This window comes from Schistosoma mansoni, chromosome 7, assembly GCF_000237925.1.
Source record: "Schistosoma mansoni strain Puerto Rico chromosome 7, complete genome".
Classification (NCBI taxonomy): Eukaryota; Metazoa; Platyhelminthes; class Trematoda; order Strigeidida; family Schistosomatidae; genus Schistosoma; species Schistosoma mansoni.
The window spans coordinates 5,198,187-5,218,131 of record NC_031501.1 but is presented as its reverse complement, the minus strand read 5'-3'; the positions used below and the strand labels follow the sequence as shown (position 1 = coordinate 5,218,131).

The window sequence follows — 19,945 nt, the reverse complement described above, 5'->3', positions numbered from 1 at the left end:
TTAGTAGAATGGTAAAACATGTTCAGAAGCCAATGGTGGACGGTAGAAACATTTGGTGGGTTGGTAGAAGTTAGACATTACCACCGGAAAAGAAGCTCGAATGGTCTAGAGTTTAAGCGCTAGTGAGCGAGACCAATAGGTCCTGGGCTGAAATCTCGCGAGGCGGGATCGTGGATGATCGCCGCTGAGGAGTCCCATAATAGGACGAAGCGGCAGAACAGTGCTTTCAGGTTTTCCCTGATGGTCTAGCTTCAATTGACTCACGCTTTCAAGTATGAAAATATGTGAATAACCTACTCATTGGTTATCCAATGAATGATTGAAACATTTACATTTGTTATAGTCCATCTTTATTTGGATTTCAATGAGTCTATTCTTATTAAGTAAAACTCTGTATTATGATATTATATATTTTAATGTAACTAATTAAATGTGTTTCTATACATTCCAACATAGAAGTGTGAATATTATACAACAGCTTACAATGAAACAATAATCTCGGTATTGATGTCCATGATGTTGTTGTCTTTATTAGTATGATTAATAGGAAGAAATCATTTCTGCCCATATGTTGGACGCCTGTGGTTTTATTATTATTATTATTACCATTATTATTATCATTATTATTATTATTGTTATGCAATAAAAGAGAACAGTCTAATTTGTTTTATAATTCAGTTTCAGTGTAGAACCCCATGTGTCTATTGTCTCCAACTTGTTTAGTATAAATTAAATAAAGATTTATTGTTTAAACCAATCAGTATTACTTTTGATAATAACAGTATCATATTATTATTATTATTATTAAAAAGTGTAGTAATAATTAAACCCCATGTCACTTTACACACAGTAGACAAAGACAGGTTAGTTAAGCATAGGGTATAACAATGGACACACATATACACTGTTATTGTAAGATGTGATTGAATAATAATAATAATAATAATACTCTGTGTATTAAAATTAATATTTATATTTTGTCATTTGGGAAATCAATTATATATAAATGAATAATAAACAATTATAAATGCTTATAAAGAATATGTATGTTATGTGGTTCGAGGCTAACAGTAGGTAACCCTTAGAAGAGATGAGCTTGACACTGACTGGTGCTCACCAGCTTCATGTGTAATACATCATCTTAGATGATCAGATACTGTATAATCTATTTAAATTCGCATCGCTTATTGGCATAATTTAGAGAAATCTCCATTTGCGTATTTTACAAAATTCAACGTTAGAATTGTTGTTTCTCTTAATACCTATCATAGTCTATTAATTTTCCCAGAGACTGTACTAATTTTACTGTTTAATATCACAAAGTGACTATTTAGATAAACATGAAGGACTGAGAAGCACCAATCAGTTGCTTCAATCTAATACAGGACTCGTCAGTAATTGTCCATTAGTGAATCCTACCACGAGTTCGCTACGATTCACAACTTGACTTTAGATTATGACGAAAATTATCCTAAAAAATTCATGAAATTTATTATTCGTGATATCATCAGAACTGTGACTTTGGTGAAAAGCAAGTTGGAAGAAAAATAATCACACAAGAATAGTGATGAACAAATATTAGAAAACCATTGTAAATTGATCAAAGTTAAAAATATTGACCATTCAGCGACTTAAGCTCAAGGTACTATCATCAAGACCTGAATGCTCTGGACTCAATCTTGTTCTAACTTCTGAAGAATTGCAATATAGAAAAGAAAAAGTAATTCACTCTTCCCTGGTTTACAGTAGTTCTCTATTTGATCTCATTTAGTGATGAAAATTATCCAATTTTATTAGATAATGTGAGATGCAAGTGGCATTGTTTATGGACTAGAACTAAGTAACACATAATTAAAGGTCTCATATTACTAGACGACTGTTTTGCCTTGGTATACTGCTCACCAAGAGTCGTCACTCTAGATTTCACCAGGAGTCAAACGTAGAACCCTTCAGTCTCTCTATGACTATCTAACCATGTGACTTCTTGATTGTCATCTAAGGGTACATTTTTCTAACCTAAATCACTTCTTGACATATTAATACAATCAACCGATGGGATTATTGATGTTTATTTCACAGTCGGTCTTTCTGAATTTCACCGATCATTACTCTCTACTAGAATCTCTAGAGCTTATCTAAATGTGAGTTATTAGTACGCTGACGTTTCATGAAGAATATCACCGATAAACTAAACTAAATTCCTCAAAATCTCCTCAATTGTAACAATATAGTTAATTACTTAAAGTGTTATTCAATAATTAGGTACTCTAGTTACTTTATTATATAATATCTGATCGATTCGAAACATAACTGATTGTATTCAGTATTTTGCTCAACAGAGAAAAATGTTTACTCTCAACACAAATTAACTATTGACTTCATCAAATTATCTTTAATATTTTTATTGTGACCATAATGGTTGAACTTTGATATCAAGCAAAGACAAGTAATTTGAGAAAAAAAGCAAACCGTCCAAGTCGAAATTCATCTTCAACTCACTCATTCTAATGAATATGTATAATGAATGAACACTCAGGTGGGGACGACTAATTTATTGTTGAATACAAAATTGCAGAATGTCTTCGTAAAATGTGAGAACCATTGTAGTGTCGGTTGTTATGTTAAGCCCATATACTTTATTCTAGCTGCTTGCCAAGCCAATTCTCCTATCCATTATGAGTCATATTTTGATCTTGTTAATTATTCGTTTATTAACCTTGACTATATTTTTATATGAGCGTATATGTATGCACACTTCGTATCTTATCCATCACATGTCTGTCATTCATTTCTGTCTGATTATAAATATTGAGTAATGCTTGGTCATAGCGAGTTGGCTTCCCAGCCATCTCCAATACGCATTATTCAGCTTCGCTCTCGAGTTGGCTTCCCATCCATCTCCAATACGCATTATTATCGCTTCGATCTCGAGTTGGCTTCCCAGCCATCACTATGCATCATCTTTGCTTCGCTCGCTTACACTTGCTCATGTGCCCACAGTTGTCTGGTCTGCATCATTCATCAATAAAAATGTAGTTGCCGCTTCCTTTTGCTTTCTGATTTTATACACCGTTAAGATTGGTATAATAACGGTTATCGAAGTGAACTATTATTGAAGCACGGCACTATACCATACATCAAATAATTTATTTGCGAATCTTGCATCAGTTGTCTTTCATATTCTATATGATTTTTCCAATTCACAATTCACTTCTATTTCCCTTTATGTTTTCTTCAACTCGAGTTTTAGACTTCTGCTGCCATGCATTCCACTTCTGATTGATGCTACATACTACTTATATCTAGAAACATTAATAGCATACACCACATATGTAGATAGAGAAGTCTTATTGAATAAATCTTATCTTTCCTCTATTCTACTTGTCACAGTAAGTTCCTATATATATCACTTGTTCTGTCTGGATCCAAACTTAAAACCATTCGATCCTAAAATGGATATATTTATGTATCGGTAGTTTGCATTCTTTAAATAATTTGGTGAAATAGCGTGATTATTTGTCTTTAGCAATTAATTATTCTGGAGTTCTTTTTCTCTTCTCTTCTCTCCTCTTGATTTCTGCTAATTAGATTCATTTTTTCTAAGAATTCCGAGAAACAAATTAATTCTTAAAAACAGTTCATCACTATCCTGAACATACATTACACACACTTTCATATGTAAGTATACATGTAAGAAACTCAGAATATGATATTTAGCCAACATATTTCTCATGTTATGGTCTGTTCAACATTCTTTTTCCATATCCACCATTCTATTACTGTTTTAATTTTTCTTATTGTTGGTATAATTATGCAATTCGCCTTTCACATTCCTTCCCACACAACTATCAATATTTTCATGATTAGTCTTAACCAACATTTTGTTCTTAATTAAATGATATAAGTTTAGTAGTTAATTGAAAGAGATGGACAGGCTAACGATGAATATCTACATATAGGATGTACACGACATATTGATATAATCATTAATGAATGTTAATTATTCGGTATTTATTTAGTAGATTGTTCAACATTTCATAAGCAAATGAGCACAACACCAACACCGCCAACAGTAAAATTTAGATAGAACGAAGTAAATCGTGTAAGCAAAAACAAACGAAACAAAATTAATGATGAAAAAAACACAAAAAAACCCATTGATTTGATTATATAATTTATTATTTAAAGCATCTAAGTAACAATTTTGATTCATTTGTTTGTCGTTATATTCAACTTCATTCATTTAGTTGTCCATCTACATGTGTTTCTATGTGTGTGTATGTGTGTGCATATGTATATAGTGTGTATGTTTCGAGAAGTTCTTCATTAAACCCCCCCTTTCGTTCTACTTAATACATGTATCCATTAGAAACATAATGATTAATTTAAATATTACAAATAAAATAAATAATTTTAATTTTAGAAAATGAAAACCAAATAAATAAATGAATTAAATAATATCAAGTGTTGAACATTTTAATCAACATTGGGACAAAACATGGAAAGAAAATTGAGAAAAAAAAAACTAGGAGGACCAATGGACCAATAGCATAAGAATCTATTGGATACATCAATACACATTGATGTATCTAAAAACACCAACAACAAAAAAAATTATCAACGGACGAGACACGAAATGTTAATTAAAATCAAATAATGGTAATATTAAATAGAGAAAAAGAAAACAACAACAACACTATTACACAATTTGAAAGTTTGCATGTTTTTGTAATTAAACAAGAAAAAAGAAGAAAAAAAAACTCTAAACGAATTAATACAACAAAATGAGCGTGCATCATAAGTAATAAGAGAAGAAATCAGAAAATGTCGATATATACTAGTGAATGTAAGGGTGATGTGTGTGGGGGGGTGAACAATAAACTAAAATCTTTAAATTGTTTCTAAATCAATCTTTTTTTCTTCTCATTCACTTTTCATGTTTTCTATATATCCTACTCTAGATACAAGTTTATATATATATATAAATCTACCAGCGGTTAGCTTATACTACTCATAATAGTAGTATGTGTGAAATTCCTTTGCGAAATGACCATTTACTAATGAATATATATATATAGAGAGAGAGGGGAAGAGAGATATAGGATTATGATGTATACACTGAAAGTTGAAAATACTGAGTCACGAACATTTAGTGCTTATTTTCTATCTTCTTTACAAGGTGAATGAATATAATTAATATTGTCTGATTGAGGAATTATCTCCCATTTCTTTTTTTAAATTGGTAATTGAAATAATAGTTATTTCTATTAATTTACTTTTTAAAAAAAATATAGATTTGTAGTTCGGGAGGGTTCTTTGTTAGTTTATATTAATCACTTGTTTCTTATGTAAAATCAATTGATGGAAATGTCATTAAAATTTTGTGGATAATTGTGCAAAGTGAAATTTTGATACTTTATGTAAACACTATGTGTCCAAATGTTACTAAATATTCAGTATTCAACGTCAATCTGATGTTTATTGTTGTATTTTTTTCATGTCTTATGTGGCTCACCTACGAACTTTTCTTTTACCAATGATCGAAACTGGAAGATTCAAATTCATTGTGAACACGTATTACAATCTTATTTATGATGAATATATGTATTTTGTACATATATCCGTCTATTTCCTTTTTCAAAGTGCAATACCAGATAGTATAGGATGGTAGTAGGCTGGCAGAATGCTATAAAAGGCTAATGAATAAAATATCATTAGTCCATGCAATCGATGATCAATGGAATACGCCTGATTTTGGTATGTTAGATACACGTCATCTGTAGATCGTAATACCGAACAAGATATTTGAAAATTAGTTACTGTTATGAAGTTGGATTACTTAATGTTACGCCCAATGGAGCATAGGCCGCCGACCAGCATTCTCCAACCCACTCTGTCCTGGGCCTTCCTTTCTACTTCTATCCAATCCTTGTTCATTCTTCTCATGTCTGTCCTCATTTCTCGGCGTAATGTGATCTTTCGTCTTCCTCTCCTCCTTTGGCCTTCAGGATTCCATGTGAGGGCTTGTCTTGTGGCGCAATTGCGTGCTATCTTCAATGTGTGTCCTATCAATTTCCACCGCTCCTTCTTGATTTTTTCCTCCTCTGGATTCTGTTTGTTTCTTTCCCACAGTAGAATGCGTCTGATAGTGTCTGGCCATCGGATCCAAAGTATTTTGCGTAGACAATTGTTAATAAATACTTGTATCTTCTGGAAGATAGCTTTTGTAGTTCTCTAGGTTTCCGCCCCAGACAGTAGAACTGTCTTAACTCCGCCTGTATCTCCTCCGGGGGCTACTGCCGGTCCCAAGCCCGGATAAAGAGGGAGGTTTGAACATAGGGTTGCGACCCCATCCCGTAGAAAACTAACTCGCTAAAAAAAGGCTAACCAGCGAAGTTGCATTGCTGTGTAATTTTTCATCATATTTTGAGTTCAACGTCGTACATTCTGTTTAAAATATGCCTCCTATGATTAACTTCTCAATGAAGTTAATGTTATTTCTCCCATTCTGTCAAACATTTTATAAGATTTCTGACAGGTCTGCCAATTTAGCGTTCGGTTTGATTTATCTAACTGGCAGTAACAATATCAAACTACAAGGTCTGGTGATAAAGATTTATTTGACTATCAAAGTAAATCTAAAGGATTTATGAATGCTTCGCGTTTGATACGATTTATCTACAATTAGAATAACATTCAGATTTGTATAAATTAAATAGAGTTGTATCTAAAAATAATAATTCAGTAACTTACTGTGTGAACCACTATACTATACATTAAAGCATCTTTAATCCTTCCTAGGATTTAAATACATGTGGCATGCTATTGGAAAAAAACAATTTAATATATCATTCTCATTCCAATCGATTAAAGCATGGCTCACCATATCAATTCCTGTCTCACTATGCTGATGTTAGGTGAGGCAACTTGAACAAGTAAAATATACACATGTACATGTACTTGATTATCTATGACTAATAGATTAACTAACGTTTTATTTTAATCATTTGGTTTCCTTAATTAGTTTTTTTGAAATCAAGGACACCTTACTACTGAGAAGAAAACACTCTTTAATCTTGTTTTCTTCAAATTCAGATCATAGTTTAGACTACTTTATCAGTTAATATCCCTTTTATACGTTAGAAATTAGTAAATCTTTTATTAATTGTCAAGCAAATTATTCGCAACTCAAGAGATTAAGTCACTGAATCATTTTTACTTAAAATGACAACTTTATAATTCAAACCATGAATTCACTTGGTATTGTTTGTTTGAATCTTCCCATTGATGTTTAGCACTGCAATCGCAAGTGGCTATCAGTATCTGATAATAAAAACCCGAATGGGCGCTTGGAAACTCAAAGGAGCTGGATTAGCTAAACGTCCTATTATGCGTTCATATCACTCTTGAAAGATTTATGTTGGGTGGGGGATTCGAGCCGACGTCCGTTTCAGACTGGTGCCTGAATCCAGCGCCTTAGACATCTTGGCCACACGATAACTCACTCTGGGAAGAAAGAGAGTTAACGAAAAAATTTAAAAAAATACATTTCTAGTTATCAAACGTTCTTCATGCCTATTTATAAACAATAGAAAACTAGGAAATTTTCATATCAAGATGATAAATAATATCTCCATCAATTATAACACTGTTATTGTAAAAGTATTAGTTCAATAGTCTATAATCCAAGAAGTCTATAATAAAAAAACTAATATTAATGATATATATATATATATATATACCCCGTCATACTTCGAAGACTAAATATTCGGTTAACCAATCAATCCATACAAACAAATATTCTCTGATGGCACTAAAAAAGAAGTTTTATTCCAATAATCCTTTTAAATCAAATCTTCACATGCAAAGATGGATATTGTCTAGCAGTGGAATCCAGGACACGCGTTTCGTCCTATCGGGGACTCGTCAGCTGGTTGTACCTGCATCTCAGTTTTGATGTTCACTCTGAGACTCGAACCCAGTACCATTCTCTTCAAACGCCATCACATTATCCACTTAACTACTGAGTCCTGATAGCCACCTGCCTATGCAGTGGAGTGACGTTATATTCACTTGTTGTTGTTTACTTATATCTTCCCATTGATGTTTAGGACTGCATTTGATCAGTCTCTTGTTGGCATATGTGCATCTTGTGCGGACTGCCTTGATATTGCCTGAAGATACAAGTAAACAACATCAAGTGAACAAATCTTCATATGTTTTATAATCTGAATTATCGAAGAAATAAGCACATGCCATCTTAGTTTTAATTTTTCTATCAAACAAAAGAATCTCTCTTATAATTTAAAAGATGGAATAACTCGTAATTTCATTGGATAATTAACTATCAGCCAATCATAAATTAGTTAATTAATTAATTCACAAGTAAATTAGTGTCAAAATTTAGCCAATTACTAGTTAAGTTTTATTTTATCCCTCATTTTAATCATTACATTTTAACGAAATGAAAATATAGAAAGGGAGAAACAATGTAGGATAACTTTACTAGATTATCCTAATAATCTCTCTCTTTCTTTCTTTAAAAAAAAACAAAAACAAACGAGGATAAACGGAAAGAATTATGAGATTACTTTCTCTTCCCTCTTTATATTTATTCTTCCCCATGTTATGAAATTAATATCTGTGACTTCCTCCAATTGTTGATTAGACAAAACAACAAACATAATTCACCAGTAATTATTAGGGAAAATTAAATTGATAATTTTATTATTTTTTTTTCACTCTTTATCTCAAATACACATCATTCCATCCTTTAGTGTAAACTGGTAAGTTAATGTACAGAATATATTAGACTTAGTTGTATTCTATTTATCTCGTTAGTTATTTCTTGATTATGGGATTTAGGGAAATGGACTTCAATTTAATATTATTAATTGGGGAACTATTCGAAACCAGTAAGTAGGAGAGTTTTATATTCCACTGACGATGCTATACTAATTTGAAGATAGTATATTAAGGCTATATTTACAAAATAAAACCATTTTTTGTAACCAAATGTTTGGTAAGATGGACTTCCCTGTCTCTTTAACTAGTTGTTTATTGACTTTTCAAGTTTTGATCATCCATATATAGTTGGGTCCCAAAACTTTAATTCCAGTAATTTTTCGATAACTTAGTGTCTACATATTCTTCGCTTCTAAACTACGGGCTGTTGGACTTCCAAAAATAGTTTACATGGTACCCGAATCTACATGAAAACTGGATATCCTGGGTTTAGTTGATGTTTAGGTCCTTAGTGTCTCAAATTAAGACGAAACAGCTGTTCAGTTTTTTCAGCTTCCCCAATTATCATTTAGCCGATACAGTACATGACAAAACTTTTTGGCATACGTAAGTTGATTAGTCTGTACTCAATATTACAAAAATGATGAATGAATGAAAACTAAGATAATATGCCATTTCGTTTTATGTTATTACAATGTTTAAACAAGTAATAGTTCGGGAAAATCACATGAAATAAATCTAATCTTTGATTACGAAAAAATATGATCAGTTCTCTATTCAACTGTATATTCTAACGCATTGATTCTTGTAGATCTCAAATCACGGTCATCGCTGTTGAACATATATTAAACCAATGTCTTTCGAAATGAATAGTTCAAAAGAAATGTCAAACTGTTATAACACAGTTTCAAGTAATACACCTTCAATAAATTTCCATATTCAACAATTACTACACTCATCAAACAATGATAATACTTCAAGTGATTTGAGCTTAAAAAGAAATATAACAACAACAACAACAACAGAGAACAGATATAGTTCCGGGGAAAAACATCCGACAGTTTCATTGAATGAATCTCACTATACATTAAGTCCAAATAAAAAAGATCAATCCGATACAAATACAACAATTACACAATTATTGAATAATTATGATCCAGAAAAACTTTCATTATTTACAAAATTAACACAAAATTTATGTAGAGATCTTACTGAAATTCCATCTGAATTACAAAGTTTTTTAAAGACCAAATTAGACATTACAAAACTTTTTCATTATCTTCAAGAATCTTATGATAAAGATGTGAATAGTCTGAGAAAAAAGTTATTTACCAATGAACAAAATCATCATCAACATCATCAGTATCGTCATCATAACTACCCTCATGACCTTGATGGTGATAATGGACAAGGTGAAGGATATGAGGATAATTTGAAAATTATTAAGAATTTAATAAAAGACTATATGGAAAGTAAAGATATTGGGTTAAAAACTCAACGACAACAGGATGAATTGAAATCTTCCATGTTCTATTCAAACAATAATAATAATATGAATGAGAATGATGTAAAATATGCACAAAAAGTTTATGAATTTTTAACAAATGAATATGGAACTCATAATTTATTACCGTTTATGCTACATAATCCCGGTAAGTTGAATGATTTAAACATGATAGTTTTACATACTTGTAGTTTGACAGTAACTAATCGCTTAGTTTTCCGTACTGTTCGACTCCTAGGGAATAATTGTGACATTGATGTATGTGAGGCTAAAGAGGAACAGTTATCTATTGAGAAGTTTTGATTAAAACATAATTCGGTTCCAGTATTTTCTGTCGAGTGCTCCTAACTAATTAATAGCTCTGTATTTATCATAATTGACCATTTAGTAGATAGAACTAAAACACAAGCTTTTTTGCTTATATTTCATCCCATTGATCCTCTACATGATTCGAACCCTCCTCATACACATAATGTAGACTCTAAGGATCTGAGTCAACAAACAAAATCTCTATGTTCAGAAATTAAAGAAAAAAACTTGGCATTTAACAATATCTGACAGTGGTTTGATCCTTTCTAAAAATTACTTATCTTTAAATACTCAAATTATAAAAAGGAACATTACACTACAGCTATACTATACTGATAGATGAAGTTATTTTAGTTTGAGAAAACTTTTCAGACATAATCTTAAATTAGGAAATAAGAGCGGTAGATAATTCAAATCAAACTGAATACATGAATTCTTTATATCTAATCGTATTTTTACAACTGAAAGTCACTTACTACTTATTACTTGTTGTCATTAAGATTAATATTTCGGTCAGTAAACTTAAATCTTATGCAAACAAACAATCTTATGGAAATTTTTAATTATAAGTAAACACATAAATGTTTACCAGTGTGAACACCATGAGCTTTATAACTAAATGACTGCGTTTTTATTTTCCTGGAAGAGAACGGTATATCATGTTTGAGGGAAATTGTTCTACTGCTTTAATAACCAAAGCTTGCGTGTTTCAGGAAACCGTTCTTTCTCACTTATTTCCTTCCACTTTTATCGTACAACCTACTGTCAACTACATGAGAACTCTTCTTTTAAATATGCAAACAATCTTACAATATGTATGTCAGTTTCTTTCTTTTCAAATTCCTTTAAAATGAATGACGTCTTAGCGCACGTTGAACTATGTTCTATTCTAAATGGTCTTACATTTAACCTTTCTAGATATCATACTGTTAAATTTAGTTTAGGACATGAAAATCAACTAAATGCACTGCCAAAACTGAATATCTCTTTGAGCTATTGAAGATTCTGTTTAAGTTATTGTATAAAAAGGCTACGTATTTCGATTATCACTCGAAATTTAACTTTACGATTTCTACATTTTTGTACGTTAGTTAGTACCATCTACTGTTCGATATTATTTTTTTCTTGGACATTTGAAAGATTTCGCTTTAATGGATAATGTATTAAAATTAATAATTAGGGTAAGCGATGAAACATGAGAAGTTTTCATAAATATATTTGTGAATAAACAACCAACTTGTAAACGTTATTCTACTAGAAATAAACCAACCACTTCATTCATATCTTCTCTTGTTGCATATCTCATGGCAGAACAAGAATCATCATTATTAGATTCATGCAGTAAATAAAAGCATAAAGACTACGACAGCGTATCTACCACATATACCATACGACGAAGAATGAATAAGATCCGGGTTATTCAAAAATCCTAATTGTTGAATAAATATACTTGTTATTCATCATTGTAACGATTTCTCATCTTTCCTTTTAATTATATAAATATATATTTATGTTCAAGAGCGTAACTCCGTCTGAAGCCCTCCTAAAGTTACCCTCGGTCCCAAGCCCGGGTGAAAAGATATGGCTAAGCATGGGATTAGGAACCATATCCCACAGAAAAGAACCTTTTGAAAAAATGCCAATGTTGGTGTTCAAGGTTATATATATAGATATATTGTAACACTTCTGATAAGTAAGAGGATGTAGTTTAAATATCTTCTGACAAACATTTAACTTATAATAGATATTTCCTTTCTTTTCTTTAAATTCTGGATTATTCAATGCTTATTACAAGTATCAGTAAACATATACTTTAAAAACTTCATGAAATAATCCCTTCCGTTATGTATGCGAGATGTTGATGGATATATCAGTTGAAAGCTTTGACAACTAATTTGAAAATGATGAAAGGTTTCATCTATTTTAATTTCAAAAACATAGCAGTATCTTTCAAATTTATTTAGATGAATAGTTCTCCAGTCCAAGAGTACAAACCTGTTCTTTATCAATAAATTTCACTGTATTTGTCATGATGAAGATTTGTATCTCAGGACTAAGAAGTCGAAGGTATTGTGTCCCCTGAATTCTTTGAATTATTTCATGATAATATCTTCGAAAAAATAATGAAAAATTCACGAATAAATCATTCATCCTAGTGAATATATCCTAACCAAAAGATTTAGATGTTGGTAAACAAGCTAGATTGTTTAAAGTGTTTCCAACAAACCAAAGACATTCCAGTTAATGATATTATCCAGAAAAACAATAAGGAATTGCTCATTCAAATCAGTCAGGTCAAAGAACACAATATCATTAAAATCTCGAAACCTTCTTTATTATTTTTATGTCTAGTTCTTGTGAAACAGAACCACTACTTACTTTCACTTTATATTACACTACAGTGTTTTTGTTCAGTAACTAACTAACACAACGTATAATACTCAAACTTTTAATCCATCAGAAGGTATTTAAAGTAAGTCCCTATAATTTCATACTACAGAAAAATGTTAGAAAGCAGTTAAATCAATGATGACCTCACCTAAAGCAATACAAAATTGTATATTTCCAGATTAAAGCCTTACCTATGATATATTTTTCTACTAAATCTTATGGAATATTTAAGAAGAAATAAAAGTTAGACATTACTGATCACTGTATTGTCCCATCTAGTTTTAACTAGTTAATTCACTACATATTAGTTCATCATGATGATAGTATTTTGTACGGAGTTTATTATATGATACTGAAAATTTACTACTTTTATTTAACTGGGGTACAAATTCCCTTTACTAATGTTTATCTACCTCAATTTTAATGTTAAAAATAATTTTATTTCAGTGTCCGGTTATTCTTCAATACAAATTTACAATAGAAATACAATCTCATCGAAACAATGTCGACGTCGTAAAGCACGAACTGTGTTTAGTGATCAACAATTAAATGGTTTAGAGCATCGTTTTGAAACACAACATTATTTATCTACACCAGAACGTATTGAATTAGCGAATCGATTAAATTTATCAGAAACTCAAGTGAGTTATCACTTTTTTTTTGGTTATTTTTTGTCAGAAGGAAGTTTTGTGGAGGTTTTAGTAATTTTATAGTTGAAATCATGAGTCAATTGAAGCTAGACCACCATGGAAAACCTGAAAGCACTGGACGGCCATTTTGTCCTAATGTGGAACTCCTCTGCAGTGCAGGAGTCCCATAATAGGATGAAACGGCTGTCACTTTTCAATTCACTCTTATTGAAAATATTACAATACTTAACATATACAGGCCAATATTGTTAAAAGGATTTTTTTTTTACTGTCTTCATCAAACTAATGTATCTAAATACACATTTTTAGATACATGTACGAATTAAACTGAAAAGTTTTGTACTTCAACTTTCATAATAATCAAGATAGTATGTTTATAGTGACTGTTCAGTTTAAGAACAACCTAAATTACGAACTCAATTTATCTAAACAACCACAGAGAACTTGAAGCATAAGAATGTTTGTTTCATTCCTTAATATTACGAAATGATTGAATATGTAAATATAAACCATCTCATTGGTTTAAAAGTAGCTTGTTACATTTAAGATCTGAAGAAATCCGGTTTAATTCGTGATGGGGCAGTGAGTTAACATCGCTGACGAGTCCCATTCCAGGTTCAGATGACTTCCCAGTTATCTCATTTTTTAAATGATCATCTAGCTAAAGACAGCTTAGGATGATAACTCTCTCAAAATTTGATAGAGGGTTAAGTTAAGAACTGGAAAACAACAAATTTTTTATCAATATTTTAACTTGCTTTCAATGGTCCCTAGTTTCTACTGAAAACTAAAAACAGATACTATTCACAATCAGGTGATCTAATAACACATTCTGACTGATAGACAGTTTTATAAATAGCTGTTTAATAGGTTTTCTGTTGATAAAATCTCATCATTATTCAACGTGATCCGAGAAACAAAGAACACTAGAAAGACGTTTCTTTTGAGTTCAGAACTACAGAATGGTGAACAATTATAACCATAATAGGGGGTCGAATCCAGAACTTTCAAGTCTTTCAGTTAGTCTCATATATTTATATCCCTTAGTTGGAAAACAGAGTGTTTTATGTTTCCTAACATTAGCCACTCTGTGATAAATAGCACAATTCACATCCATTGTTATTCATGTCGTCATCTCGTATGACTGGCCCATACAAATGTCATGGATTTCTATTAGATCTTGAAGATAACCACCTAAAATTTAATCATTAGTAACCTTGATGGCGATTTTTTCTAAAGTGTAGAGTAATAAAGTATATATTTGTATCAGTAAAGAATAAATTGCTTTCTTATCAAATCTCACTATAATTTCCTTTACATGTTAAATAATTTAACTCAACTGAATGTTTTATTTAAAAGGTGAAAACTTGGTTTCAAAATAGACGTATGAAGCACAAAAAGTTAAAGCGCAGTATACCAGATTTACAATTTACACAAAATAATTCATCTTCCAGATGTCAAAGTTCTACAGGAGACGATGATAGATGTTCAAGTGTAGAAGACAACGTTAATATCAATATTTCTTTAACATCGAATGGGATTGTGTTTTCCTCTTCATCATCATCGTCTACCATAAATGAAATAATTGATATGACATCAGGTCGTAGAATTCAAAAAAATCAAGACAATCATTGTGATGTAGCCACAGAAGTCAATAAAGAAGAATTTCATGGTAATTATGTTCAGAATAACATGGGAAACTGTAATTTATTCTCGAAAATATCGTCTCAAATGGAAGAATCGATGGTGACATCATCGACTTTATTACCAAAATCAACAGCTATATCTTCTTCACCAACGTCATCAACTTCATCAACAGTATCAATGTTGACATCTTTATCTTTCTCAAATCCATATCCTCTTCATACTTCAAATATAATGCCCATAAATGATAATCATCGGAACTGGACAAATTTCACATCACAATTTAAAATGGATAAAATAATTAAAAACTTTCTAATATATGATCAGAGTGAGAAAGATTATTCTGAATCCGCTCTTGACTTTACTACCACTACTACTACTACCACCACTACTACTACTGCTAATAATAATAATAATAACTGTAGTGGTGATTCAAGTCCCAAAGATATCTATGACCATTACAAACCTTCTATTATATCATATGACATTGATTCCATAAACTTCATGTGTAGCAAAGATCATTCACCAATGAGAAAGATAAAACTCGACTGATCAAGCGTTGCATTTTTTTCTCTTTTTATCTATCTATCTATCCATCTATTTATTTGTCTATCTTTAAATATTATAAGCAGGTTATGCTAATATTCATTTACTTAATGATAAAATTTGAACTGTGACCATAATTATGACCACATCCATATAATATACACCATACTATATAATTGTATTCATGTAATTTGAATTTAATAAGGATTATAAATAAATGACCATATTCATATGACTTTTTCCCAAAACAATTCATCTTACGTAACACTGACCCACATAATTAGCGCTATAACATAACTAATAATATATGAACTTATACATGTAATCTCTATATAACTAATACTGTTTGAACTGAAAGCCGGAATGGCAGACAAAAAATCAAATTGTACATTTGATTATAATCCTTAATATGTTCTGTTTATTTTTCCTATTTCTAATCAAATTTTACAAGTAATCATTTTGTTAAACAACTGGTATACTTACGTAACACAGATATAGATTAGTTAAGAATAATATGACTGTTTTTAATTAAATTCATTTAGTATTTCTTGTTTGAATCTTCCCATTGATGTTTTAGGACTGCAACTGGTCAGTCTCTAATTGGCATATGTGCATACTGTGCGTATTGCCTCGACATAGCCTAAATTCACAAGCATGGTAAGCAAAGATGGATAGTGGCTAGCAGTGGAATCGAGGACGCGCGTTTCGTCCTATTTGGGACTCGTCAGCTGGATGTACCTGCATCTCAGACTTGTTGATGTTCACTCTGGGACTCGAACCCCAGTACCCTCGCTTCAAACGCCATCGCGTTATCCACTCGGTCACTGGGTCCTGTTTTTAATTACCTAAAATAAACCCCCACTCTCTCACCCTCTTCTAAGAATGTTTATTATTCCAGGATGATTAAATACGGTTCATCAAGTGTACAGACAAAAGATTCTTTAAGTAGATTGGTCAATAAGTTTATAGTTTTATATAAATTGAATGATTTAGATTGTATTTTGAAAATTCTATGCAGATACTGACAAATAGAAGAGTGAACGTGAAGATTTTGAGAAGAATAATTAGTTAATATTAAGTGGCTAGGAAAGTGTAGTAAGTTATTCTAATGAGAATTCTTTCATACCTTACGGGTTGATTCCCGTAGAATTGGAAACCTAGCATCATCAGAAGGTAGTCACATTCTAAGTTTGATGGCTCATTTACCGTGTTGTTTTGGGCTTCATGTAAAACTGAGTCCATCATCTTCCGAAATCCCTGATTCAATAACTAATAGGATTTCGGATGCGCAACGATTTGGATTCTCATACTAGGACGAATTAGTTGTGTTTCACTTTACCAGTTCTATCCAGCTTTCCAGATGATGTTAATCAGTAATGAATAAAAGCTACATTTCAATCGGTCAAATCTCTGTAAATCACACTAAAGAAAAGTTACTATATGTAAGGATGGCTCGTTGTTAAACTCTAGGAAGCCTCAAGAATCCCAGAAAGAGCCGAAGAAATTACATCCAATCACTGCTAGGGGAATATTCTAGAATGTCGACGTGTAGCTTCCCTATTGGATGGATAAGAATTACCCCCTATGTGCCTATTGGTTGTCCGAAATGACGATCTACTCTCAGCCAAGAAAACTATAAATACATGAGATTTCTGTACTATATTTTGACACTGTTTTAGGGAATAAAATTCCTACTTACTAGTCTTCTGTCTTCTCTCTTGCGACGTTGCGGGTTCGATCGTTCAAGTAGTCTAGTAGTACGAGGCATAGCAAGAATCAAAGCTCTAGATATAACAGTATATTTCAACAATCAAAACATACTATTGAATTATTTATAGGTAGTCAATAGGTATCGGTTTTTCTCCCTACATTTTCATTTTGAATGTGTTAAAATTCATGTAGAAACTGATAATTATAATTACTGAAATACTAAAAGTCTTGTGAGGTGGTTCTTCAGGATTACCGATAAAAAAACTTCAAATATATTTTACAATGTGGATTTGTTGCATAAAAACATTATTATTATTATTATTATTATTATTATTATTATTAGTGGCTTTATTTAATGTTATATTTTTGGTACAATATAGAATTCTCAGCACAAAGTATTTTAACGATTTTCGTTTACTTATTTCTTGGTCGATCCTTGAGACAAATATTGAGTGGTCACCAGTTAGATGTCAGGAATAGACATCTGAATAATCTATATTCTTTTCGATGCACATTGCCAGCAACCACGTATCTCTCATTGAACTGTTTTGTAACTTGTAAAGCGAATTGTCCTAAATTTTTTCACAAACTCACCTGAATAGGTTATGAGACTAATAGGCATAATGATGTATTAAGACAAGCAAGAACAGTGACAACATTTTGGAATATTCGGATGGCAGGAACAGTAGCCCAGATATTCAAACAAGCCGCCTTGCAAACTAACAGCCATTCTTACTATATGTACTATAAATGAAATTTCTGATGACCTGAAATGTATATCAAGGTTTGTTTTCAATGTATAAACATGAAAGATCCCAATTTTAGACACATAAGTCGAAAAACGATTAAGTTAAATGAACCAACTTTCAATAAGTTTATTCATATTTCACCGATCACATTAGAACGCTAGATTTCAAGGAATACTATCCAAGTTTTATTTCTAATTGGTAAGTCATTTTAATTCACTACAAAAATCGAAAGTGAAATTTTACCAAGAACCAAATCTTATTCAACTACAATAATCCACCGGTTAAATTAACTCAGCCAGACCATCACCTTGAGATCACTTGACTAACATTTTAATACTCTTTCACTATAACTAGTAGGTATCCACATTTTCTTTCTTAATCCGTAAGCGCGTGAACTTAATAAAAGCAATAACAGGAGTTTTTATGGAGATTTCAGTAGTTTCATAGTTGAGATCATTAGTCAATTGAAGTTAGACCATCAAGGAAAAGCTGGAAGCACTGGACAGCCGTTTCGTCCTATTGTGGGACTCCTCATGGACTCCTCGTGGATTGGTTGAAGTTGGACATTAACATCATTGGATGCCGGCTCAGTGGTCCAGAGGTTAAGTGCTCTGGTAGGTCCTGGGTTGAAATCTTGCAAGGCGAGATCGTGGATGCGCACTTCTGAAGAGTCCCACAGTAGGACAAAACGGCCGTCCAGTGCTTCCAGTTTTTCCTTAATGGTCTAGCTTCAATTGACTCATGATCTCAACTATGAAAAACAATAACAGTTTGAAATTGACAATGGATCAGTTCGGAAAGTCAGTAAGCTAAAAATTAAGAAGGTACACTTGAAGCACCATAGTTTAGTGACTCTTCATTCACGAAAATGACGACTACTGTTTTTTAGTTCAGTTACTGACTGAAAATGTGAATGTGTTGTGTTTGGTTTTGAGAAATATTTCAGTTATTTCTTTTAACCTGAATTTTTTTGACCGAATTGAGTAGTAGTATTCACATATTTCGCTGAGTATAGCCATTATTACGACAATATTATGGTAAGAAAGTATCATCTCATCACTAGTATATATCAACAACTGCAGTTAATGTATATTACGTCACTAGTCTATTGAGATTCAATACAATGTTTGTGATTATATCTAGGTATGTATAAGTAACAACAACTGCAAATTCACTTAAATTTTCAGACATCACTAGTTTCATAATGACTTTTAAAACTGGAATATTATGAATAAAATTATCATTCAAACGAAAAATCCAACATTCACTACAAAAACCCGGGTTGCTCATTTTTTTTAATAAAAGCAATAGCCTACTGATAAGTTATTTAAGTATGAAATAATTTGCGTTAAATAAAATAGTAGAAATCACGAGTCAATTGAAGAATCTAGTCTTTGCGTGAAAAACTGAAAAAGAAACAGAACAGTAAGCTGAGGAAAAACCACAGTTAACTATTAGGTAGGGTGCCCCAAATGCACTAGTACGGCCAGGGAAGTCCTACTCACTGCCTTCTCGTGGCATTACTATTGTTTACGAAATTGAGAGGACGAAAAGCGAACGTCCGGCGCTTTAACCGGGTCGGTGGACACGGCGAGTCCACCTGGGGGAGTTGGAAAATCCTGATTCCAAACCAATGGTGCACATGGGCTCCGGTATCCTGAAGGAACAAATGGCGTATGAACCAATCGTTGGAAACC

General features: G+C 31.8%; 1 protein-coding gene across 1 annotated transcript; it reads left to right on the top strand.

Annotated features, from left to right (window-relative positions):
• Positions 1-10,210: 10,210 nt before the first annotated feature.
• Smp_152980 (putative brian-specific homeobox protein) lies at positions 10,211-16,197 on the top strand (the record flags this gene model as incomplete). Its single annotated transcript, XM_018798677.1, has 4 exons — positions 10,211-10,397; positions 13,397-13,590; positions 14,959-15,571; positions 16,148-16,197. 4 exons carry the CDS (start codon positions 10,211-10,213, stop codon positions 16,195-16,197), a joined length of 1,044 nt encoding a protein of 347 aa, XP_018653595.1.
• Between the last annotated feature and the right edge of the window lie 3,748 nt (positions 16,198-19,945).